The 27262-nt window shown below is 36.1% G+C and overlaps 2 protein-coding genes across 7 annotated transcripts in view; one reads left to right on the top strand and one right to left on the bottom strand.

The window, feature by feature from the left end:
- Window positions 1–990: 990 nt before the first annotated feature.
- LOC113060450 (molybdenum cofactor biosynthesis protein 1-like) lies at window positions 991–10716 on the top strand. Of its 2 annotated transcripts, none has more exons than XM_026229376.1 (11): window positions 991–1255; window positions 2993–3131; window positions 3590–3757; window positions 4171–4335; window positions 4933–4994; window positions 5490–5601; window positions 6645–6757; window positions 7082–7192; window positions 7311–7431; window positions 7568–7615; window positions 8686–10716. In XM_026229376.1, the coding sequence occupies exons 1-11, from the start codon at window positions 1100–1102 to the stop codon at window positions 9636–9638; spliced, it is 2148 nt and encodes a 715-aa protein (XP_026085161.1). In that variant the 5' UTR covers window positions 991–1099; the 3' UTR covers window positions 9639–10716. The 2 variants fall into 2 exon arrangements, with proteins under 2 accessions (XP_026085161.1, XP_026085162.1); XM_026229377.1 differs by having other exon boundaries at window positions 7568–7630; window positions 8686–8997.
- A 1499-nt stretch (window positions 10717–12215) lies between these two features.
- Window positions 12216–27262, bottom strand: part of daam2 (dishevelled associated activator of morphogenesis 2) — a 138584-nt gene continuing 123537 nt past the window's right edge. For all 5 annotated transcript variants that reach the window (XM_026229370.1, XM_026229373.1, XM_026229372.1 and 2 more), the window contains 10 exons: window positions 26216–26322; window positions 25850–25934; window positions 25628–25734; window positions 24761–24849; window positions 21869–22037; window positions 21547–21654; window positions 21368–21428; window positions 20543–20674; window positions 15731–15901; window positions 12216–14788 (listed from right to left, as the gene is read on the bottom strand). In XM_026229370.1, coding sequence (XP_026085155.1) covers window positions 14573–14788; window positions 15731–15901; window positions 20543–20674; window positions 21368–21428; window positions 21547–21654; window positions 21869–22037; window positions 24761–24849; window positions 25628–25734; window positions 25850–25934; window positions 26216–26322 — 1245 coding nt within the window. In that variant the 3' untranslated portion in view covers window positions 12216–14572. The remainder of the gene's footprint in view (window positions 14789–15730; window positions 15902–20542; window positions 20675–21367; window positions 21429–21546; window positions 21655–21868; window positions 22038–24760; window positions 24850–25627; window positions 25735–25849; window positions 25935–26215; window positions 26323–27262) is intronic.

Here is a 27262-nt window from a genome sequence, read left to right as displayed (position 1 = left end):
CAAATGGATATCAAATGGATATGTCACCTTTATTTATGTAGCGCTTTAAACAAAATGCATTGCGTCAAAGCAACTGAACAACATTCATTAGGAAAACAGTGTCAATAATGCAAAATGATAGTTAAAGGCAATTCATCATTGAATTCAGTGATGTCATCTCTGTTCAGTTTAAATAGTGTATGTGCATTTATTTGCAATCAAGTCAACGATATCGCTGTAGATGAAGTGACCTCAACTAAGCAAGCCAGAGGCCACAGCGGCAAGGAACCGAAACTCCATCGGTGACAGAATGGAGAAAAACCTTGGGAGAAACCAGGCTCAGTTTTTTCTAATATCTTCAATTAGACCCTACTTGACGCTTGATGTGCAGTCTATGGTTAAAGGTGTAGGCTGGTAAATAAAGGATTTCAGGTTCTAACTCTTCAGGATCACTGTGTTGGTTAGTTGACAAAGTGACATGACATACAGCCAAGTATGGTCACACATAGGCTACTCAGAATCTGTGCTCTGCATTTAACTCATCCAAAGTGCATTTGTGTGTGTGTGTGTGTATATATATATATATATATATATATATATATATATATATATATATATATATATATATATATATATATATATATGTGTGTGTATGTATGTATACATATGCACTTTGTATTATTTTTTTTTTCTTTATGTAGCCTACTGTAAATATCATCAACTCCAAATTATTTACTTTACCATATTTCGGTCAGGTCGGACATTAAATAAATAGTGACTTATTCATTTCAGCTGTATGTGTATAACAGTCCAAGTTCGAACTCCAAATTTGCTCTCACAGGAAAAGATGAGTGACTTCAGAGGACTGTGAAATCATTAACAGCACGTTAAAACGGATGTTTATCAGAACCAAAGTCCCTTGTCGTATTTTTGTAGTTTGTAGTTCACATTCATGAAACTATATTGCCCAGAATTCTTGTAGATGCTCCTTGACGTTGATTGGCTGCGCAAAGACACCCCCCTTGTCAATGTTCCAGGCGAACTGCATGTCAAGTTTAAGACCGCCGCTAGCAAACGAAGATTATGCCCACATTTCAACACAGACATTTTTGCTTCGACGATGGCGTTAAACTGCAGCACATTTAGCCGCCTTATTTTAGGAGCACAGGCCGCGGCTGAGGCCTGCACAAAGCGGGCTGTTCACCTGACATGTGGGAGATATCGAGTGTGTCGATGGTATTCGGGTGTCACTCATGAAGAAAACAGAGTGGAACAGGTGTGTGTTTTCTTACATCTTTTACACATACATTTACACCTGCCACTGTTGCACAGGTACGAGATCATGAAACACTTTAAAGTCACGTGATGGCAGTAATTGTAGGCTAATACACGTAGTTTTGGGACAAGATTTAAAAATCTTGCAGAAACATATCGAATTTTAAGTGGATAATGTTTTCGTGAGGGGATATGCTTTGAATAAATTAAAGCGCGATTTATTTGGTTTATGTATATGGTAATCATTCTGTATCAGTTCATTACTGTGTACGAACTAGCCCTCAAATTAAAAATAATTATATTTGACATTAATGCATTTATATATATATATATATATATATATAGATATATATATATATAACTTTTTTAAATGTATTATTATGGTAAAGCTCTGGTATATAAGTGAGGCATACACATGATTTCATTTATGCTTCATGCTAGAGGAACTGAACGTAACTGATTTAAAGTGTAACAAATTATAAATTATTCTTTCTTTACAACTGTTTGGTCATAAGACTCTCACTAATGTACCAAACCAGACAAATCAGTAATGGATGTCATGTCACGCTGTATAACACAAGAAGCTGTTGTCCAATTCCCTTTATTCTGTAGTCTTTGCCGTTGTGCATGTTTAATGTTAAAAGTCTCATTTTGAATGGGCTTTCACAATACCTGGACAATAGCCTACACACACAATGTCACACAATCTGCTCATTTTATTGGCCTTGTATGTTTTAATATGACTGTGAATAAAAACTATTTTGTTCTGCTGATTTGTCATTACGGGTTCCATTGGGTAGGGAGATACATCCCAGTTTTCCGAGGACAGTCCTTGTTTTTGGTGTCCTGTCCAGTTTTGTGCGGTTGTTCAGTCTGTATTTCACCCAGTGTGATGGTCCCGTCTAGGGATATGCCGGTATCAAAGTTTCCTGTTGCTCTTAATTGCCAATGCTTTTATCACGGTAATTGGTATTATCACGGTATTGAAATTTAGTTTTAAAAAAGTGCTGAAAATATTGTATAATATAATAGGCTAAATTAACTTTTTTCTAATAACAAAAATAACTGAACATTTCAATAAAATAAAACAATAAAGAAAAATATATATAGTTAAAAGTTTTGCACAGATTAAAGTGCAAAAGAACTATATAGACCCATAGGTATCGCTTTACAATCTCATTAGTTAACCATTAACAGTCACAATAGCTACATTTGCTACAGAAGTTATTCATCTTTAAAAAAAAAAAAAAATACAAGTCATAGTTATGTTCGCTCATTAAATAATCCAGTTGCAACCTTACATTTTAACAACGTGTTGTTAACTATTTGCAACAGTTAGTATTTTTTTATAGTGTGATTTTTGGTGAATTGTAGGCCTATTAATAAAATAGGGTAAGTAAGATGATCCTTGTAATTAATAATTTTGATATTAATATATGGAACTCACAACAGTTAAAAACAAAAACATGCCTTTTTTGTCAATAATCAAAAGTGAGATTTCAATTATTATATTTTGACCACTGAACTAGGAAATGTAATCATGTTTGATTAAATGTTTGGTGCTTCGCTTTAAGTGATAAATGGACAGCAAATAACATTGAAATTATATATATATATATTTTGTTTTTGCGCTGATCTGGAAAAACAGTCCGATTTGTGACTCAAAACCATAACATGATCCGAACAGTGAGTTTTTTGTTTGTCATCCCTATCATGTTATATTTGTTGTTATCTGCAGGTCGGAGAGCTGGTGGTTCCAGGTAGTCACAGGCGTATCCTGAAAGATGTCCTGCCTTTCTCAGCGTTCCTTATGGACTCCTTTGGACGCAGGCATAATTACCTTCGCATTTCTCTCACTGAGAAATGTAACCTCCGCTGTAAGTCTCTCACATACTGTATGCTTTGTAAAATGAAATGGGCTTCTCGTGTCAGTTACCACTGACTTGATGGGCAGTACTACTAGTACAAATGAAGCTCTACTAATAAGTGTAATAAAAGTTATTCCTGATTAGTAATACAAATATCCTACTATAATAATGGTTTTATTAACTGCAGCAATAAGCCACAAGAGGTTGTACATTGTACAGTGAGTTTATGATGGGTAAGGGGTATTCATGGGTAGAACCAGTGTAGCACAATCTTAAATAGTTTTAACATCAAAACACTTTTTCCTGATGAACATTAGTTTGATCCAAAGGTTAATATTAATAATAATAAAAAAACTGAATAAAATTGTATATGCATTCTTCTTTTACTCTTTTTATCTCATTGTTAAAGGCATGACAAGAATTTATAATCAATAATGGTTTTTAATGAAATGTCTTCTATTTCTCAGGTCAGTACTGTATGCCACAGGAGGGGGTTATGCTCACCCCTCGCTCTCAGCTCCTAACAGCAGAGGAGTTGTTGACGTTAGCCAGACTCTTTGTACGAGAGGGGGTTAACAAGATACGACTGACTGGGGGAGAACCTCTCATTCGCCCAGATGTTCTGCATATAATAGGTAACTTCAGCTTTTGTTAGTTTTGTAAATGCTTGTTACTTTGTATCATAACATAGTAGTGATCTAAACCTCTCAAAATCTACATCTTATGTTGCATTTCGCCATATCTGCAATTATGAAATGATAGTCAGTTCATACTATTAATGCACGGTGGGTATTTTAACTCGGAGACTAAGGGTAAAACCAATTTTTCTGAAGTCAATTCATTTCAACGCACATGCCATTTCAAGTCATTGTAACAGTGAGACTAGCACTGATAATAATTTTATTGGTCACTGATCATGTGCTGAATGTTTCTGACTTTATGGCTAATATTCTGCATAACAAGCATGAAAAAACATTGTTATTGTCAGAAACCCGAATTAAACTTTGAACATTTTGAAAAGCTCTATTTTTTCCTTTCTTTCTGAAAGCCGAACTGAGGAAGTTGGAGGGTCTTAAGACCATTGCAGTCACTACAAATGGGATGAATTTGACCCGACTGTTGCCCAGTCTAAAGACAGCTGGAGTGGATCTACTCAACATCAGTCTAGACACTCTGGTACCTGCCAAATTTGAGTTCATCACTAGACGAAAAGGTACAGGATGCTGTTGATCTCCAGTACAAAGAAAACAGACAGAAAGCATGAGGTGTCATGAACAAAGAAATTCAGACTCTGAATGTTTTGACTCACAAAGGTAGCAGCAGAACATGGAGAAAGTGTATGAAGACGTTTAATAGTTGAGCTCACAATTCACAAAGGGATTATGAAAATTTACAGTTCAAGTTAGGATTACTAAATGTAATAGTTTCTTAATCTTTTTTTTATTATTAATTTGAGTCATGTCACATTATTTGGTAAAAACTTTTAGTTAAATTAACATGGTATAATCTGATGTTGTCCATTGAGACTTTTTTCAGGGTTTTGAGAGGTAGATGATCATTTATCCGTTCATCTATTAACTTGTAATGCCAAGTTTTAAAGCTGTATAATCTACTTTTTGTTGTTTATTCAGCTTATTTACACAAAACAGCCATTGGAGAAGTGCTAATTAAACGCCATTGTTTTAATTCATGGTTTCAGCTCTCAAAAACTATTTCGGTTTGGTAGAAAAGTTTTGAGTTGACAAATTTTGGTGTCACTACCTAAATTATACACTTTTTAGTTGATTCTTTATATTGGTACCACTTGCAGGGTTTCATAAAGTGATGGAAGGCATTGAAAAGGCCATTGAAATGGGCTACAATCCAGTCAAGGTAATGTACTTGCCTCAAAACATCTAAATAGATAGGCTTATCCCCTTTGATGTAAAAAATGGTTAATGTCAATGAAGGATATAGCGTTAAAGATTTCGGTTGCACTTTATTTTACAGTACGTGTACTAACATGTACTTATAGTGTACTTACAGTGTATTTATCTAAGAAAGTTCTGGTAACACAAGGTAAATACAATGGGGTAGGGTTAGGTTTAGGGGTAGGTTCAGGTTTAGTACCTAGTTATTACATAGTTATTGTAATTATTATAATAAGTACATAGTATGTACATGAGGAACAGGACTGTAAAATAAAGTGCTACCAAGATTTCAGTTAACAAAAGTACTCTGAAAGTGTCATCTTAAAACCATTTATTACCATCCTCTAGCAACACCTAAAACACTAATAATTAATATTCATAAATTGTCTTTTTGCATTGAACCTTGGGTAACCTCAGTTATTCGTTCATTGTGGTAAAATTTTGTCTCTCTTCAAAGGTGAACTGTGTGGTCATGAGAGGTTTGAATGAAGACGAGTTGATTGACTTTGTGTCACTGACAGAGAAGAAACCATTGGATGTGAGATTCATAGAGTACATGCCTTTTGATGGTAAGTTTGTTATCTAAAGTCAAAGAAAGAAAACTACATGAACATTTGTTAGCCCAGCTTACCGGTTTGTAGTAAATTGGCACTGTTGTAAAGGCTGCATTTTCTGCCCTAGTTCTCTAATCGTATTAGTAGTGCGGATTATTTTCTTTCCAGGTCAGTGAGACTTGGTGTATCTCAAGATTTATATTCATAACATGTGACACAGTCCACATTCTGTTGGTGTTTTTGGTGAATGACCACCAAAGTCGTATCCTTTCATTACTAAACATGTTTAACAGCAATGTGTAGAAACAAGTTTCAACTCCATTTATTGGATAACAGTGACTATGAATTTGATTAGAGACAAATTCAATAGATTTATTTTGGAGCAGGTTTAATCAAATCTTCCCCTGGAGGGCTAGTGCACTGCAGTGAGTTTAGCTCCGACCCTGATCAAACCCCTCAGGTGTGTTTGATCAGGGTTGGAGCTAAACTTTGCAGTGCACTGGCCCTCCAGGGCAAGATTTGAATAACCCTGCTCCAGAGCCATTTTGCAGTAACTGATATGTTGTCCCTGCTATCGGTGTTTGGCATGGGGGCCAGTACTACATCAGTCACTCCAGTAATTGATTAAATACTTGGATTAATAGAGCCGTTTGTGTGGTATACGATCAGTGACTCATCTAACCTCAACTCACCTAAATCAAAGTGAAACTGAATGACTAAGGGAAAAAAATTACATAATGAAACATAGAATCCATCTAAAACAATGCAAAGATGTGCACTTTTGTGTTTTTATTGCACTTTTCTTGGTAAAGTTTAGAGAGATTGAGATTGATAAAGTTTAGAGAGATTGACTTTTCTTTCATGTGTTATACTCGTAGTGAAACATTTTAAGGTTGATTAAAATTTTTATATCTCGTCAAACGGGATGCCTTATAAAGATTTCTTTTTTTTTTAATCTTGTTAATTATCTGATATTTAATCCATGTTTGGAAAAACATTTCTGCATACAAGAAAGTAAAGCAGCTGACTGTACCTTTGCACATTGGCTGTCTCTATAGGGAACAGATGGAACTTCAAGATGATGGTGAGCTATCAGGAGATGTTGGACTGTATAAAGCAAAAATGGCCCAATCTGGAGCCTGTGCCTGGAGAGGAAACGGATACAGCCAAGGTCAGCACAGCTCCAAACTGCTAAATAAATCATTGGCCATTAATCATTCTCCGTATTAAATTGTCATTGCAGCTCATTTTTTATTTTCTCTTTAGAGGGTCAATCATTATCAGGTTTTTGCTATGTTACTGTGCAGTATTTATTTATTTATTGGTCTTTTTGACTTTATTGTAATTATTCATACTCATGTTATTAATAGAGGATTTAATAAAACACACATTTTGTAATCTTGGGTAATCTTGGTAAGACTATAGAATCATATCAGTGGATAAACCCTCATCGTGTGTGTGTGTGTGTGTGTGTTTCTGTGTTGTCTGTTTACAGGCGTTTAGAGTTCCAGGATTTCGAGGCCAGCTGGGCTTCATTACCTCCATGTCAGAACATTTCTGTGGCTCCTGTAATCGCCTGCGCATCACGGCTGATGGCAACCTTAAGGTAAATGTTGCGTGCGTGTGTGTGTGTCTGTTTGTGTGTGATATTCCTTATGCTGATGTCTAAATTGTTTTGGTTTATTTTTTTTTTACATAATGTGTCTGTGTTGGCACGCCATCAGGTTTGTTTGTTCGGAAATTCAGAGGTGTCTTTGAGGGATTTTCTGCGCTCTGGAGCAACTGAGGAGGAACTACTGCACATCATAGGGACAGCAGTTGGGAGGAAGAAGAAACAGCATGCAGGTAAAAACAAACATACTCTTGATACATCACATTAATTAAACGCATCAATTAAAATTTAGTAATCAACATTCAGGTCATGTCTTATTCATAATTTATTTACTTTATTTAAACTGAATATAACTTTGTTTTTCTGCAGGGATGTTCAATATATCTCAGATGAAGAACAGGCCAATGATCCTCATTGGTGGGTGATGTGGCTGTACGTAATACACTTACCATCTCACTCGTTATATCATCTGTGGGGTGTTGAATATCTCATTATTTTCTGGGATTAGACAATGTTTTTGTTTTTGTTACCTTGACCAAAGCATTTCATATTCTGTGCAGGGATTAGTAATTTGCACTGCAGAAATTGTACAATTTTCAAATTAAAACTGCATAAATAATGTGGAGATAAATGTTTGAAAAATATTTTGAATATTGAAATATGAAAAGAGATATTTGGACTTTCCAAATGCATTGTATTTGGCTACTTTATGCAGTGAAACTGTGCACTCTTAAGGTGCGCCATTTTTATTTTATTTTTCAAAGTAAGAAAATGTCAGTTCCACACTGTTAAAAGAAAACTTAAAATATTATTCGAGATGATATATCGCACACCCTATCTACAAGCACCTTTTGTCATTATATAGTTGCAATCAGAAATATTCAGCCCTCTCACCTCAAAAGTAAGTACAGTGATGTCGATGATTGTTAGTGACAAGAAATGACAAAAAAAAGGGTTGGAGCTAAACTCTGCAGTGCACTGGCCCTCCAGGGCAAGATTTGAATAGCCCTGTTGTATACCTTCATGGGTGGGGTTTATATATGCATAAATTCTGAAACAAATCAAGGATCATTATGGAGTTCCCAAAGGCTTAATTCTGTTTCAACTCCACAAAAACTGTCATAAGAAAGCTTTTTAAAAAAAAAAGATATATATATATATATATATATATATATATATATATATATATATATATATGTATTTTATAGGGGTTGAATAATTGTGATGTGGTTATCTTAACAAAATATCCTTTCACATAAAAATACTACATTCATTTTTTGTTGATTTTATGTATCACTCAACTCAAAAGAAGCTATCCAAAGCAGAATCTTGCTCTTTGCTATCCTTGTTAATGGATAAATCCTTAAAATCTTTAGGGGTTTGGATATTTCTGATTGCAACTGTTATACATTCACCAGATTACCAGCTGTGGAGGATTCACCTTTAGAAAATATTGTTTTGTTGAATGTGTGTGTCGTTGTTTACAGGTAGAAACTGCAGCTGGCTGCTGTCAGTGCCTCTGTTTGGAGTCAGTCAGAGGCAGCCTCTTCCTTTGATCCACGCCATGGATTCAGCAGCCACTGCTACAACTCACTCACTTACAAAATACATAAAACACTTTCACGGAAATGCTAATCAGGACTACACAACAACTTTTGTTATTGATGCACATGGTTTGACTCCTCTTTGTAAAAAGCATAATCGACCAAGGTTTCGTGCCTTAAAACCCCCCAAAGCTTTAACCGTTGATACGCACATTTTGGACTGGGGGTCTCAGCCACTACAGTTACAATCCAAAACATTTCCTCCCATCCTCAGTGCACTACTGTCAACAACCAAATTTAGAGATTCAACTCTGCAGTTTGCACGGTACTGCCACAGCAAAACCCCTGAATGTGGGTTTGATTTCAAAATACCCCATACAGATGCACAGTCCTCCAGCCTTGATGGAACCTCTGAACAGTTGACCCACACTGATGCACAGGGTAAAGCCTCCATGGTCAATGTGGGCAGTAAGGCTGTAACTAGTCGCACAGCCATGGCTTGTGGCAAGGTCATCCTTGGCCCAAAAGCTTTTAATTTGGTGCGTGCCAATCAGCTTGCCAAGGGCGATGCTCTAGCGGTAGCACAGCTAGCGGGCATCATGGGTGCCAAGCAGACCTCATCTCTCATTCCGCTCTGCCACCCGCTTCCTCTTGACCACGCCTCTGTTACCATAGAGCTGCTCCAGGAAGAACATGCCGTCATCGTCAAAGCAACCTGCCAAACCACGGGCCGTACAGGAGTGGAGATGGAGGCCCTGACCGCTGTTGCGGTGGCCACGCTAACTCTCTATGACATGTGCAAGTCAGTCAGTCATGACATTGTTATTACGGACTTAAAGTTGCTCAGCAAGACGGGTGGACAGAAAGGTGATTTTTATCGCTTACCTGATTCCTAAAGAATGCATAAACTGCAGGCTTAATCTCACCTGTTTGAATGTAGCTACAGTTTTCAATTCTTCTCTCTAGAAGTTTTCTTTAACAAAATGTGCCTTCAGATGCCTCTAGCTAATCTACTTATTATAATTGTGTAACTATTCCTGTGTCCATGTTCAGCATGAAATGTGATTTAAGTAAGATTAATTTACCTGACATACAAAGAGTATTTTATTTTGTTCTAGATTTATTTTGATAATGATAATGCAGCTGATTGAAAAGTGTTTCATAAGGTTGTCACCTGTTTGCAGGTCAAAACCCGGCAACAAGCATTTTGGCACTTCTGGTTCTATCATCCCGTCTTATAAAAAGCCTGAAAATAATATATAATAATTACAGAAGCTCAAAATATTTTCAAGTTTTATTATACAATATAAAATAAATCATTACATCCTTAGGATTTCTAAAGCTTTTTCTTGTCTTGAAAAATTGTATTATTTTGTTATTAATGGTATTTAGAGCTTGCCGATTGTATTTAGATTTTCAAAAAGTTGTGTGAAGATTATTGTGATGATGAAAGAATCATAAACCTTTGTTCACTGGCCTCCAAAAATATCATCACTACAGCACTCTATTCAAAAGGCTTGTGTTGAAAACTCTCACTTAGCCTATACACTGTGACAGTCTTATCTTATAAAACAAAATCCAATTTTATTAAGATTACATTGCCTCTGTTTTTGTATAGCCTCTTTCACGTAACACGAGGAGAACTAATTCATTACAGTATTTGTTCGAGTAGTTTTATGAACTAACATTCGGTTTGTGTTTTATGATCGAGGCGATATGTTTAATAAAATAAAATGTTTTTCATATCGTTCATGTAAAATAGGTTTTCAAAAAACGTTTTTGAAATTGAGTATTTGCATGATGTCCTGCTACAAAAGTACTGTAAATTCAGCCTCTGACTCGTCTGAACAAACGAGATAAATTATACCTTCATTTTTATTTTCATTTTATTCATAAAATTGAAATCACTGAATCTGAACATTTGTCAGAATGCTGTTTATGATCATTTTCTAATAAAAATGTATGTTTACAATGTGTAATATCATATGCTCCATGTCTTATCTTGCAGTAGTTTGGATAATATAACTGATTGGTAACTGAAATATTCTGTGACCAGAAGAAGGCAGTGTTGCACCGTGAGAAACAACAGCTGTGAGAACTGCCATTGGAAAATGGATGACTGTTTGCCTAGGATATTCATAGTACAACATTGGACATGTGTGTGATTTAAGAGCCAGCTGTACTGAAGTGTAACCCAAAGTAAAAGGTTTATGCAGATGTCAGTGAAACAAGTTTATTTTTACCCTACAAAATGTCACATGGAAAGGGGGTCAGGTGGAGGGGTTAAGAGTCAGACCATAAACCAACAAATATATATTTAAACCAAAGGCTTGTCATTCTCATACAAACAATCTGACAAATATCAGTCACAATATAGCATTTCTTTCATGATGTGTATACATATGAAATATAGCAAACTAAGCAAGGCAAATAAATAGAGCTTCAATTTACAGGGGAAAAATGTCACCATTCCTCAAACTTCAGTTTCATCTTTTCTCTTTTTTTTCCCCCAAATGACTATGATGGTGTACAAAATAATTTTAGAACTATACATTATTATGTGAGGCCCTTGTCGAATCAACCTTTAAAATGGGGCACTTGGCATAAATACAACCTGTCAAAATCATCGGTGGAGCATTCTATGAACACATACAAAGTGTCATGCGTTTCATGTCACAGATAATAATACACCAACATTATCAGAAAACCACACCTGTGCACTACTTCAGCCAACAGGGAAAACATCAAGTGCAATTGGACCAAGCAGAAAAAGGAGGCAAAACATTATTTTTCAAAAATATATAAAATATAAAAGCAAGTGATTACATTTAGGCAGTTGGCATGGTGTTTTCAGATGCAGTCTTATATATAATGTACCAAAGATAATCAATTTTCTTTACCATTCATATTACAGCTCATATCTATATAAATCTATATTCAATCCACAATAATCAAAGAGCTGAAAAGGACAGGTTTATAAAACAATGGGACACAGATTATTGGGTAAATTTACACCTTATCTATGTAGGCCTGATCTCTTAACTAAAAATATATACTTTCTTTCTTTCTTTTTAGCCTTTGGCTGCTCAGTTTTGTAATACAGGAAAAAGTCTGACCTACAAAGAAAACAAAAAGTGCATCAAGCAACTAGCTACATATTTTCCTTTCTGTTTTGGACAATCAATGACGAAATATACATAAAATACAAATAATAATACTGACGATTTTTTATACTTTGTGTAACTTTAAAGGCAGAACACCAAAGCTGTGTAATAATGTTAACAATGTAACTTCTAGTGACTTGCAGTACCACTCTTCTCATGACAAGAATGACACAAATGTAAAGGAAATGAAAATAAATAGCCCAAAACATCTCAATTTTAATTTGCAAGGGGCAACTTGCATTTTATATATGTATATATATATATATATATATATATATATATATATATATATTTTTTTTTTTTTTTTAATATATATATTTATATATGTAAGTTCTGTACTGAATGTAGTATTATAAAAATAGTTTAACAAAGTGTATGTCTTTACTTCTGTTAGGTCATATTCATTTGGTGCACAAAGAACAGTTCATTATGCAAATCCCCATTCCTAATTCTGCATGTTCTCCAATTAAGCAGCACAAGATTAGGACTTTGGCATAAAGTCTAATAAGAGCCTCTATGAGGAATCATTGGTAAGTGCAATCAAACTAACTGCAGATATATTAGCCTTTTTTTTTTAAATGCTCAGATTTAAATGTGCAATAATTGTATTTTTTTTAATGTCCCAGACAACACAATCTGGTCAAACCTGGAACTAACTGTCTGTTGTGCAGAAATACTAACTTGTTATAAGCAATCTCAAGCCTCAGAAAATTGACTTAATATAGATAGGACTGCAATTACTATTTTTGGTATATATATATATATATATATATATATATACACACATTACAAAAAATTACACATCAGCTGATGCAAGTGAGAAGGGAGAGAAAGGCTGCACTGGCCTGTTGTTTTGGCACTTGTAAGCTTAGTGTTAAAACTTGCTTATTTTTTGGACTGTTAATAAATTACCTTACTGGCACAAAGAAATATGGATATACCAGAAGCCCAGGCAGCAACACAGTGTTGGCCCGGATCCGGCTGGCGTGAAATCCATGCAGACCAGATATGGGCCGGCTCTCTCACAGACACCCTACTTGTGTATTAAGCAGGGTCAGAAGGGGGCAGAGCTGTACTCACAAAAATTAACCATTCGCACCATGTGTGTCCATATTAATTCTTAAAAGATAAACACAATCATCTCATACAGAACTCCCACTGTGACCCCATGTGGACAGAAGAAACTGCATTCATACGCATGAAAGTGCATTCATCATTATTATTATTTTTTTTTATTATTGGTTCAATCCATAATCACCATCTCACTGGACTCTACATTCCCTTTCAGATGTTTGCACTTGTTGCCTTCATATCTGTGTCTATATCCATACCAGAGGCCTCTCATCTTTCCTGTCTCTAACACCATTTTCTCTGCACCACCATGCCAACTACATGGTCATTGTATGTACCTCTGCATCCTTTGTCCTAACTACAGCTACTTAATATACATGTTATTTAAAAATGATGAACAAAATATTAGAAAACCAAAGAGGATTACATAATTTTGACCATGAGAACAAAGTCTAAAATTCAGTAGATCTCTCTACAAACTTTTTTCAGACCTGGGTACCTAGCGTTTCTTGATATACACATTAAGATGGAAAGATCGTTAGATAGCAAGACTATTTGTTCTATTATAATTAAGAATTTAGAATTTGTTCTATTATGATCAAGTCCAAAAGGTTCAATATGTTAACCTGAAGAAGTAAAGAAGACACATGATAGTACTTCCTGACAGATAACTGCTTCTTTAAACAAACTTTCATGGTCTCTTCCTTCCTAGAAAGCTACTTCAGGGAATTTGGATAAAGAGTGCAGTTGTGTATGACAGATGAGACCATTTGTTATATGAAGTATAACAATACAACGGGTTCATTAATTTCTGCCATTAAATACACTCTATTTTTAGACTTCGGGTTTTCATATTCCCTTTATCTCTTAGTGAAAGTGCTCTTGTCTCTCATCAATAACTCCCTACAGGAGGTAGTCCTCGGAATGCCGTTAATGTGTAAAGGCACTTGGGCAAGGAGTATCACAACCTGTAAGGCTGCATCCACAGTGTCATATTTCCTGTGTGGCAAATCCAACATCCAGGATTTAACAATATTTTCTTTTCCCCCTTCAGTTCCAGGTTTAGAAAGCACCATCTGCATCTTTTAAATTGAAAAGCACAGTTGGATCCGAAGACTAGAGGTACCAGATTTCCAAAAAAGGGACAACTTTCTCAATCTCCTAAAATTAGAGCATGGAAATGGGTGGCCGAGAAAGGACAACCATAGGGATAGCCATATGAATGGACTCAGATGATGTCCACCTCTTATGACTTATTGTGAGACTTTGCAGCACCAGACTGGAACTCAGGTTGTGCATTTCACCACAAAGAAAAAAAAAAAAAAAAAAAAAAAAACATTAATAGATCAGTATGAGTGACTGTACATATCGAGAAGGAGGAACAAGCAGAAACAAGTAGAGAGAGACTGCAGGGCATCCTTCACATCTGCAGATAAACAGACTATCTTACAGTGAGCCTGTCTATCTTTGAGCTTGTCAGTTATTACTGGTCTGAGCAAAAGGGAAATTAGCGGGCAGTGTATGGCATTTCAAGAGAGTTCCCTGTCAGTCTGAATACAAAAAGCTCGATCTCCTTTCGACTGTATTCACTGAGGTCAATAGTTCACCTTGGTGACTGGTCTTTCACGCCCTCCACCATCCACCAGTTGGTTGACAGAGCGCTTTCGGTTGCGTTTAAGTTTAGAGTCCTTGTCGAAGACTTCTCCTGAGCGAAGCGCTGATACGAGATCATCAAACTCCCCCACCTCCTCTGACACACTGCCTCCGGTAGTTTTCTTTGCTCTTCTCTCTCGTTCCCGCTGGTCCTTTAGCTGGGATAGATAAATGAACAGAGATTTACATTTAAAATTAAATTAAATTCATGCATTTAGCAGACGCTTTTATCCAAAGCAACTTAGAGTGCATTCAGGCTATCAATTTTTACCTATCATGTGTTCCCGGGGAATCGAACCCCCAACTTTGTGCTGGCTTGCTAACGCAACGCTCTACCAGTTGAGCTACAGGAACACTACATTTAAAATAGCCATGATCATACAGGGTAACAAATGATATTACATTTTTACACAATTCATGAAACAATTAACCATTTTCTCACACAACTATAAAAACTATTTCAAAACCACACAGCAACTTGTAAAAATTTTAGACTTCCCGGTCAAAATCAAATATTTCTGTCATCAGAATCTTATCTTTGGCCTCAGATGACACGCAAACCTGTCAAATACACAGACTATTTCACTTCCTAGAGAACACTAGTGAGATCCATTCAAAACACTGTTACAAAAAACGCCTTTTAGGAATCAGGAATCATTTTGCAAGTCAATGTCTATTACAGTTTGCAACATAAATAGAAGGGTGCAGATAGCCTACAATTCTGTAATGAGCTATAAGAAAAGTTCATTATCATTACACAACTGTAAAGTGATCTTACAGTAGATGAAAAGAACTAGGACATATAAGTTCAAATAAAGAATTGTGTGTAAACACACAATACAACAGTTACTGTACAGTAAAAAAATAAATACAGCCTCCTCTGCCACATTATATCCGTTTCTTAGTCTTCTGTAAGTCTTCTCTAGCTCCACTAGACAGTTGTCTATCATAGGGTGATAGTAAACTTCATCAAAACCAGATGTTAATGAAAAACGGAACAACCTCCAAGCAAATGAAATTATCCAGATGAACATTATGTGTGGATCCTGTAAGCATCTGTGTGTGTTCTGTGTTTATTTATGTTTCAGGAAAAGTTGTACCATGGCCTCCATGCGCATTCTCCTCTCTTCCTCCTCTTTGCGTCGCTGCATGTTCTCCAGGTCGTGTCGGGCCTCGCTGAACGACTGCAGAAAGATGTCAAAGATTCCAAAGAACTCATCCGGTTGCATGCAACCTTCCTCCTCTCCAAAATGCTTCAAAGACTTAGAAAACTGGATTGAAGAGGAAAGAGAGGAGAGTCATAATGTAATGAGGATGAGTGTGGATTGCGCTGAGAAATAACAAAGAAACACAAACGAGTGGAAAATCATGATTGGCAAAACAAATGCAACACATGGGGCAAACCACAAAATGGAAGATTTCATTGTGAACCACCCACCTATTGCCAGTGTAACTAACTTAGTCACTTTGTCACTAGATTGAGTAACTTTTCAGACCCCTTCAGTGAGGTTTTTTTTCTTTTATATATATATATATATATATATATATATATATATATATATATATATATATATATATATATATATATATACAGTATTGTTCAAAATAATAGCAGTACAATGTGACTAACCAGAATAATCAAGGTTTTTAGTATATTTTTTATTGCTACGTGGCAAACAAGTTACCAGTAGGTTCAGTAGATTGTCAGAAAACAAATGAGACCCAGCATTCATGATATGCACGCTCTTAAGGCTGTGCAATTGGGCAATTAGTTGAAAGGGGTGTGTTCAAAAAAATAGCAGTGTCTACCTTTGACTGTACAAACTCAAAACTATTTTGTACAAACATTTTTTTTTTCTGGGATTTAGCAATCCTGTGAATCACTAAACTAATATTTAGTTGTATGACCACAGTTTTTTAAAACTGCTTGACATCTGTGTGGCATGGAGTCAACCAACTTGTGGCACCTCTCAGCTGTTATTCCACTCCATGATTCTTTAACAACATTCCACAATTCATTCACATTTCTTGGTTTTGCTTCAGAAACAGCATTTTTGATATCACCCCACAAGTTCTCAATTGGATTAAGGTCTGGAGATTGGGCTGGCCACTCCATAACATTAATTTTGTTGGTTTGGAACCAAGACTTTGCCCGTTTACTAGTGTGTTTTGGGTCATTGTCTTGTTGAAACAACCATTTCAAGGGCATGTCCTCTTCAGCATAGGGCAACATGACCTCTTCAAGTATTTTAACATATGCAAACTGATCCATAATCCCTGGTATGCGATAAATAGGCCCAACACCATAGTAGGAGAAACATGCCCATATCATGATGCTTGCACCTCCATGCTTCACTGTCTTCACTGTGTACTGTGGCTTGAATTCAGAGTTTGGGGGTCGTCTCACAAACTGCCTGTGGCCCTTGGACCCAAAAAGAACAATTTTACTCTCATCAGTCCACAAAATGTTCCTCCATTTCTCTTTAGGCCAGTTGATGTGTTCTTTGGCAAATTGTAACCTCTTCTGCACATGCCTTTTTTTTAACAGAGGGACTTTGCGGGGGATTCTTGAAAATAGATTAGCTTCACACAGACGTCTTCTAACTGTCACAGTACTTACAGGTAACTCCAGACTGTCTTTGATCATCCTGGAGGTGATCATTGGCTGAGCCTTTGCCATTCTGGTTATTCTTCTATCCATTTTGATGGTTGTCTTCCGTTTTCTTCCACGTCTCTCTGGTTTTGCTCTCCATTTTAAGGCATTGGAGATCATTTTAGCTGAACAGCCTATCATTTTTTGCACCTCTTTATAGGTTTTCCCCTCTCTAATCAACTTTTTAATCAAAGTACGCTGTTCTTCTGAACAATGTCTTGAACGACCCATTTTCCTCAGCTTTCAAATGCATGTTCAACAAGTGTTGGCTTCATCCTTAAATAGGGGCCACCTGATTCACACCTGTTTCTTCACAAAATTGATGACCTCAGTGATTGAATGCCACACTGCTATTTTTTTGAACACACCCCTTTCAACTAATTCAACTAATTGCCCAATTGCACAGCCTTAAGTGAAGTGACATTCAGCCAAGTATGGTGACCCATACTCAGAATTTGTGCTCTGTATTTAACCCATCCGAAATGCACACACACAGAGCAGTGAACACAAACACACACACTGTGAGCACACACCCGGAGCAGTGGGCAGCCATTTATGCTGCCGCGCCCGGGGAGCAGTTGGGGGTTCGATGCCTTGCTCAGTGGCACCTAAGTCGTGGTATTGAAGGTGGAGAGAGAGCTGTTCATGCACTCCCCCCACCCACAATTCCGTCCGGCCCGAGACTAGAACTCACAACCCTTCGATTGGGAGTCCAACCCTTTAACCATTAGGCCACGACTTCCAAGAGCGTGCATATCATGAATGCTGGGTCTCATTTGTTTTCTGAGAATCTACTGAACCTACTGGTAACTTGTTTGCCACGTAGCAATAAAAAAATATACGAAAAACCTTGATTATTCTGGTTAGTCACATTGTACTGCTATTATTTTGAACAATACTGTATATTGCACAAGTCTAGCAACTTCTTGGACAAACCTTGTCTAGGTATGTTGTCATGTATGGACATTTAGAAAACAGGCTACTTTGCACTGAAAATATTCGTTGCTTATTGGTGATGTTGGGTAACATAACTCTCAGAAAAAAGGTCTAAAAGCTGTTGCTGGGACAGTACCTTTTGTACCTTATTTACCGCTAAAGGGTGCACAGTAGCACTCTAAAGCAGGGGTGGTAAACCCGAACAAGCTAATCAAAGACTTTAGAGGTGCTAGATACTTCCAAGCATGGAGTTGGTTGGAGCTAAACTATGCAGTACAGTGGCCCTCTAGGTGCTTGACAGAGCTTCCCTAAAGGTACTTTTTTTTATTAATTAATTAATTTTTTTTACAGAGTACAGCCACAGTGACAGCTTTTGAACTATTTTTCCTGAGAGTCATAGAGATATCATAAGCTACTGTACATGCTCCATCATCCTACATCTTCGGTGCATTGTTCATCCCTGACACATTTGTCAAAACACACACACAGTTTCTTCTTCCTTGATGTAATAGGTCATGTCTGGTTTGAGGACCACATGCCCTCTTATCAGGACCAGTTGCCTGCTTCATGGATGACGAGACAGGAATCCCGTTTACTGTGAGAGGCGAGAAATCCCATGACTTTGGAAGTAAGCTTGCAATGATTTTTCCGAACTGATACGTTAGTCATTAGTACTCTGTTTTGTTTTGGAACAAATATTCCAAGGATCTTTTGATCTCTACTTTAAAAATGGATTGCTTGAGCTCCATAATAAATTGTACACAGATGCTGTGGCTGAACTTTTGTGGCAAACTAAATGTATATAAGCAAAAAGTGAATCCACTTTTACTGTGGTTTGGCATACAAAGGTGGCAAAGGTCTGCCAAGAGACTATATACCGAGTCTTCGTCCACATTAGATTTGCAATGGGGAACTCATTTGTCTCAGTTCTAACTACTATCTATCGTGATTCTGGCCATGTTTCTTTTCTCTCTCGGTTCAAAGGAGCAGCTAATTATCTTTAAAGAGACAATATTCCATGTGAAGTCAACGCTGTTCTTTTTCATTGTGAAACGAACAATAATTTTGCTTTCCAGCACTAAGCTTAAGCTTGTCATAGATCTATAGATGAGGGCATCTGCAGTCCTGAGATTTAGCAAAGCATCTTAAAATCTCTGCTTAACATCTCAAGCTTTAGGTTGTGAGAGTCCCAACAACTCCCGCTCAAGCCATCAGAGCAGGGATCTAATAAGTCTCTTCAAGATCTCATTCTTGACAATACTTTACCCTTGTTTTCAGGATTAATGTTTGTGTTAATTTTGTCCGGCCTCAGATGACAGAATCACTTACAGGAGATGGAATTCCGACCTGTCGAGGGCAGCAGGAAGAGGTAGATCTGTCTGGAAAGCACAGGGAGGCCTTTGTGTCCAAATAACTCGTAGAGCTTCAAGGTCAACCATTTCTCATGAAGTCTCTCTGAACTTTTATGGCTTTACTAAGAAAATAATTTGGATAGTGGTGGATGGGGTTAAATTGACAGTTCTGTTATGGGGAGTGGAGCTCGGATAAAGACTCTTGTCAGTCTGCCCAGTTACTAAAACATATCCCTACTCACACTTTCCACCACCACAAAAAAGGCCACTAACACACTCCGGAACACACATACACATACCCCAGATTTATTCCCATTGGCTTTTAGAATGGTTCTCTTTCATGTATTTGAGAGTTAGGGACATGCATAGTGGGGTGGAGTTGAGACCAATCCACATTTCAAAAGAAATAAATCTCCTCAAACCCTTGAGTAAAAACCCTGAGAAATTTAAGACTGGCTGCCGGGATTCCCCGGGATGTTTAAGTCATCATGCCGAGCCAGGAAGGGTACACAAAGCCCTCTCTTTTCTCTCCGTCTTCTTCACTCACTCCCTATTACTTAATCTTTCTAAGATGTCAGGCTCTGAGCCATGCACAGGGTTGGCAGAGCTCAGAACGATAGAGAAGTGGGCACGGGAAAGACTGCTGGGCTCCTCCAGAGAGGGCCCATCTTTCCATGATTCTCTGATAAAGCCCAGCTTCACTCTACAACCCTCTACTGTGACCCACTCAAAGACCTTTCTACCCTTAACAATAACTCTAAGGACATATTGCAGAAAACATTTTCAGCCAGGTCTTTTTTTCTCTCTCTCTCTGCCAAGGAACCTTTGTGCGATGATTGTTTCTGGCTAAAATGAAACCCTTTCTTTTGAAACATTGTTGTGCCAATAGTTTTATTAGGTTGGATATACAAAGACGGAGGTTAAAAAGAAAGGGTAATGACTGTGACTGAATAATTAAGTGAAGATGTTACCTTATTTTTGGCTTCAGCGAGTAGTTCCTCAAGTTCAGAGAAGCTGAAGCTAGCAACTGTGATGAAGTCACTGACCACTGGGACAAACTTGTCTCCCCGGTCAGATGCTCGGCTCTGCTGGTATCGTAACTCCTTATGTAAAACAAATAAAAGTTTGATTTAAACAGTGTTTACCTTTTTGGTTGTTTCTAATTAAATCGAACTACAGATGTTTTTTTTTTTTCTTTCTATGAGGATATAGGAACTGTAGGGTTTTGAAATCACAATTACAATGTAAATTAAATTAACATGTTAGTTCATTTTATATTCCTATATTCTTTTATATTCTTATTTTTCACTTCCAGACAGTTTTTTTAAGGAATATTGTGAGAAAATAAAGACCAAAGTGGCATTAGTTGTGTAACTTTAACTTAAGTGGAGTTAATTAATTGACCAGCAAATATATAATATTTTCTGACCAACTCTAATATTAAGGAATTATTGTGATACAAAAAATGTGTAGTGTTATCATGCCAAACATTTATTATAAATATTGACAACAGCAATGACTTTGGAGGTTTCACTTAACACAACTATATTTATAGCAGGTGTCCAAACATAAACACAAGTAAATTTGTGGGTGGATTTACAACTATACAACCAATTTTCAGAAAAGCTGTTTGTATAAAGCTTCTAAACTAGCAGAAAAATATCAGTCAAATAGTGTTGCAACAGTGAAAATACTAATACTAATAACAATCATAATAAAAGTGAATGTGAGTAAAGTGTCAGGACACTTCTGATAAGAATGCTTTTAGTTGAAGAAATAAATGATGGATGACTCACCGCCTCCAGAGCTTTCAGGCCGCTCCTAATGGCGAACACTTCCTTCTCCAGCTCAGCCAGACTAACGGTAACAGAGAGAAACAGTAGGACAAAACAGTCTTTAACCAAATGATATACAAAACAGCCTAAGCCTATCAAAAACAAGAGTACATTCTATATTCATGCAATGTGTAACTCACTTCACTTTGGCAGCTTCTGGTACAGTGGCCAAGTCTTGTTGAATATTGAGGATATCAGGGTAATTTTTCTCAAAGATCATTATCAGGTAATGCAACATGGTGATGTTTCTGTAGAAAATGCAAATATTATTATTCAATTATTTATTTTATACAGCGAACAGAAGCTTTGCATTTCTTAAGAGGTTTGATATGATTTGGTCAATTGAATTTAACATCTCAATTGTAGTGGTGGAAAGCCTAATAGATGCATGTACTGAGAACAGTGACATTAATGGATGCATTCAGATGAAAAAAGCAAAAAACCTCTCAATTGACCTCTGACCTGTCTATACTTGACTTGGTGTCAATGATCTTGTTGAGGCTGGACACTTTGAAACCATATGCGTTGCCCCTCTGTCCTTTGTTCATGAAGTTCCCGAATGCCAAAACCACTTCCAGAACCTTTGTCAGGCACTTACTTCTCATCACCTCACGTGACGCACACAGAATAGCTAAAGATATGAGAAAAGATAACAAAGACGTTACTGTAGCATCCTTGATGCTTATATAGCAATTACTGTACATATTTATTGTCAAGCAATAAGGACACCATGATCTTCTTTCATAGATTTAACTTGAATTTGTTGATTATTAAGAGTTTATCATTTCTGGATTAAGTATTTCTAAGTCACAAGCTAATTAACAGGCTAAGCAGATATTCAGAATTCTCAGAAAACATCTTCATGGAACCTGATTTTTACTTAATATACTAATGATTTTTGGCATGAAAGAAAAAGCTGTAGTTTTGACCCATACAATGTTTTTTTGGCTATTGCTAAAAATATACCCCAGCAACTTAAGACTGGTTTTGTGGTCCAGGGTCACACACATACATATACATATACATATACATGTATATATATATATATATATATATATATATATATATATATATATATATATATATATATATATATATATAATATATAATATATACACACACACTCACACACACACATATAGGCCTATACTTTTTTTTCACAGTTTACATGAATGAACACAGCCCAGTATAAAACACCACATTTTCCGGAAAGACAAAATTACTAAACAATACTGGTACTAAACTGATGTTTAACTTCACTATGTTTTTGTGAGTGTGGTGAACTAGTCTTAACTCAAGTTTTCCCTCACAATTCCCATCACAGAGCCAAAGCACTGCATTCGCTCCAGCAGGAACCAGAAAGAGTATGCAACTTTGATGCCTGTCCACAATTCTCCCGCCTCCAGTTTCCCACAAAAAGCGTTTTCCCGGAGGATCTTAGCCAAAGTTAGACTTCCTTTGCCTGGATGTTAAAACATTCAAAATGCCTTCCTGTTGACATGATTTAATGTGCAAGGGTGGGCCAGAGAGGTCTTTCATTTGTTTTTTTGTCTGTTGATGGTAAACATTCTTTTTGTTCCATAAAGCTTAATTAGACACTGCTATGAATTCAGTGTCTCGTTACTTGTGCTTGGATTTATAACTGTAGACATGACATGGCATTGTCAATTTAGGAAAACTGTCATATTAGCATCCTTATTGTTTACCTTTGTGCCTGTTTTTCACTTTGAGGTTGTGTTAATGAGTAGTCAATATTAGAGATCAGTGAATGTACTGATAAATTTGAGGATTGCAGAATTTGCAAGGCGCTAGTGATCTTTTCGGTAAATAGAAATTTAAATCCCAGTCAGTTTTTCAAACAAAGCTAATGTATGGCTATGTATCACATTATGGAAAAGAGCAGCATGAACAACCTTATAATATATATAGTGCCCTCCATAAGTATTGGAACAGTAAAGTGCTGTGGAAATCTGTAAATATGATTAAAAGATGAATATGAGACAAAACTACAGAATGTCACATTTTATTATTGGGTGATTCAACACAAAGAAGAAGTGAAGAAGATCAGCACTTTCAGAGTTTCATCTCCCTATCTGATGTGAGCATAATTATTGGGACAGTTGCCTCACAGGTCTTTTGTGTTCAGCTTTGTCCTGTTGTATTAATTCTTCAATGCATGGCTGACTCTAGGACAGGACCTCTTAATTTTAATGATGACTCAGTGTGTAATGGCAGTAGCAGAATGAATTTGGAAGGGTACAAAATCATCTTCGCAACCAATATTCCAGAAAATGCCACCAAGCGCATTAGAATGCACTTCATATTGGATCAAGACAATGACCCAAAACACCCTGCCAGTTTAGTCAAGAACTTTATCAGGGCAAAGAAATGTGAAGTCTGATATTTCCCAAATCAACCTCCAGATTTAAATTCAATTGAACATTCATTTCACCAGCTGAAGAGGATACTAAAGACAGAAACTACCCAAAACAAGTAACAGTTGGAATTGGTTGCATTAAAGGCTGGGGAAAAGCATTTAAAAGCCAAAGTCCAAGAGTCTGGTGATGTCTATGGGTTGCAGCTTCACTGCTCTGATTGCATGCAAGGGATCTGCAACTAAATACTAGCTTTTAGTCTTCTACATCTGCCTTAAATTCGTTTCAATACTTATGCCCACATCAAATAATGGGATGATCTTTAAAAGTGCTGTCCTTTTTATTTGGTAAAACATGTATGTGTGAAAGACCCAATAATAAAATGTGACATTTTATAGTTTGTTGCATATTCATATTTTAATAATATTTGCAAATGTCTTGACTCCACAGCAGAGAAAGCATTTTTGTCTTTACTATTCCAATATTTATGGAGGGCACTGTATATAATATATATATATATATATATATATATATATATATATATATATATATATATATATATATATATATATATATAAATTTCGGTTGATCTGTTCCTTTAAGGTTAGCCAAGATCATTAATGTGCAAAATTTGGGCCAGCTTATGTTCATTTGAAGTACTTTGCAAGAACATGCATGCCATGACTCTCTTGAAAAGCTTGAAACTCTTTGAAGAAAAAAAGTAGCATTTATGAGAATGACTCTCCCCTCTCAACATTTGCCAACTTTCCAAAACAGCCTCCGTGGAAACTAGATAAATTCAAGTATAAAAGCCACACAGACTCACAAACATACCAGCCCTGACTCATGCTCTAATATCAACTTCTCCCACATTACATTCACTGTATACAACAATTTCTGGCCTCTATCACTTCAATATGAGTACGTGTTAATTTGCAAAGAAACACCTCCAGTAAACATTCCCTCTAAACCTACCAACCTTCAACCTTTGGCTTGATTTCTGCAAGGCGCTCTGCAAACTTCTTTTTGAAGAAAAGAGACTGGAGCCTCTGTTGATAGTGGTCGATTCTAATAGAGAGAAAGAAGTCAAAATTATTCAATTTCAGACATTTAGTTGAATCTTACGAAAGGTCACACTTCATGGGCAAAAACCCATATTATTATATTTTTATCCCCTGTAATTCTCATTATTCTCAAAGGCATTTTACTTATGTTTAAAGAGAAAGTTTAAAAATGCTGAAATATAATTATAAATGATCATTAAATTGCATTATATAGATTATATATATTTTTTTTGCATTACAGAAATGAGAACTATTTTTTCCACAGTAAGGATATACAGGGAGGGGTAAATAAAATGTCATGAAAACTTTTTTTACAGTCCTGTTCTATATGTATGCACTTACTATAATAACTATGTACAGACCCTAAACCCAATCTTCAACCTAACATTATTTATAACCATATTAAGTAGTTACTCAGAATTTTCTTCTGTTAGAAACATAATTAGCCAACTATGCAGACATAGCCATGGGTGCCTTTTCAGTGCAAATAGTTTTGTTTGGTTATTAGCTATTAGATATGTAAGTATGAGTTTCCGCATTGCTGCTTTGTAAAATGTTGGTTTATGCAAGTATGCATGCTTATCAAACATGGCTGCATTCATGCAAAATACAAAACACAAAAGTATTTAGTTGCCTGTTGTGTAATTCAGTATTAAATCTTCTGATTAAGAACTTTACATTATTCTTCACTCATCCAAAGTAACTTTTTTTTTATTCATACATCATTAATCATCTAAGATTCAATTATTGTTTTATTCAATTATTTAATTATTTCACAGTACCTGCTCATCTCAAACAGGAAGCGGTCAGCCCGGGCCATTCGCTCAAGCTCATGTTTGTGTTCCTCCAGAAGGTCAATATCACTTTTCTCAGGAATAAACTTCAACAGCTGTGAATGTACAATACATTTACCCATAGAGAGTGTTTACTCGTAGCTAATAAAAGTACTAATCAAAAACATTGTAGTTACATTTTTCATGATCAATCCATTAGATAGCCCTCACCTGCTCTAACATGTCTTTTGCCAACTCTTCCCTCTCATCCATCTCTAGAATGGCTCTCTTTATTTCTTCATTGCTCATTTTTAACCTGTATGTACAGAAAGTGTTTTTTAATTATATAAACTGTGCATATTTAACATGTTATTAATAAAGTAGAAACACAAGTTACTCACTTTTCAGATTCAATCCAATCTATTTTTTATTTATTTAACTGTAATAAGTTGCGACCATTTATTACACCATAATTAGCAGACAATTCAAAAAAAAAAAAAAATTGTGCTTCATAAGTGTAGCATCAGTTTTCCAAGATTAACTTATAGGTCGACTTTAATTCAATGCTAACAATGCTTACTCAGGACAAGTACATACTTGGAAAGCAGGATGATACAGTTTTGGGCCCTCCGTCCATCAATAACAGACAGCTCTTTGACTTTGCGTGAACTCAGATAAAGGTCATCCATTGATCCTGTTTCTTTCTGCAGAAGAGGACAAAACGGTTTGATGGTTTAGATTAGTTCTTTTATAATAATTCAATAAAATAATGAATGTAATAAAATAGTTTTGATTGAAAAATTTAATATACAGGTTGATAAAATTAAACTGATAAAGTGTGACTTGTATACTGGCTTGTATCTAGGAAAATGATTAAATTTTACTTATAAAATCAAACATGAATCAGTCAGAACAATGATTTCATTGCTGTTTTGAATAAACAATTAAATATTTTTTTTTTGTCTTTCAAACCAATTTTTCTAAACTGAATGAGTCAGTGAAAAAAACATACAATATATTATTAACTTATATTTACGTTTAGTCATTTTGCAGATGCTTTTATCCAAAGGGACTTTCAATTGGGGGATAACTTTCTATATATCTTTCAAAAGGCCAGTATTCATAAACAGTGTGTCAGAAATAATCATGCAGCTGAAACACCACAGATGCTTAAAAGAAGCTTGACTCTTTCAGCAAGAACAGTCATCTATTTATAGGTCCGGAACATTTCCTGTGCTGTGAATGCCTGATGAGGTTACATGGGTCATGTAACTCCACACTGGTCCAAAGAAAGTACGCTTCTTACAGACCCCTGCAGCTCTTTCTGAGTAGTAACATAAAGAATGTGGGATAGGTTGAAGGTCATTACTTTCCAGAACATGCCTCTCATCTACATTTTAGTCATCTGTGTATTAATTATCAGTGATTAGACACATTTGTGATAATTACAGTAAATCAGCCAATTACTGTTCTAACACAGTAGTTTAACCGATTCTTAGAAATTGCATACTTCAATTATTCACTCCACAGGAATGTGAGAAAAATAGATAATTCTACTACTGCAAGATGAGGCTGGAAGTGAAAATTAGATCACTAAAATACTCAAAGGAACAGTTCCTTCAAAAATGAAAATTCCATTATCAT

Source organism: Carassius auratus, chromosome 42 (genome assembly GCF_003368295.1).
Source record: "Carassius auratus strain Wakin chromosome 42, ASM336829v1, whole genome shotgun sequence".
NCBI lineage: Eukaryota > Metazoa > Chordata > Actinopteri > Cypriniformes > Cyprinidae > Carassius > Carassius auratus.
Note: the sequence above shows the minus strand (reverse complement) of the source record. Positions and strands in the feature narration are given on the sequence as shown.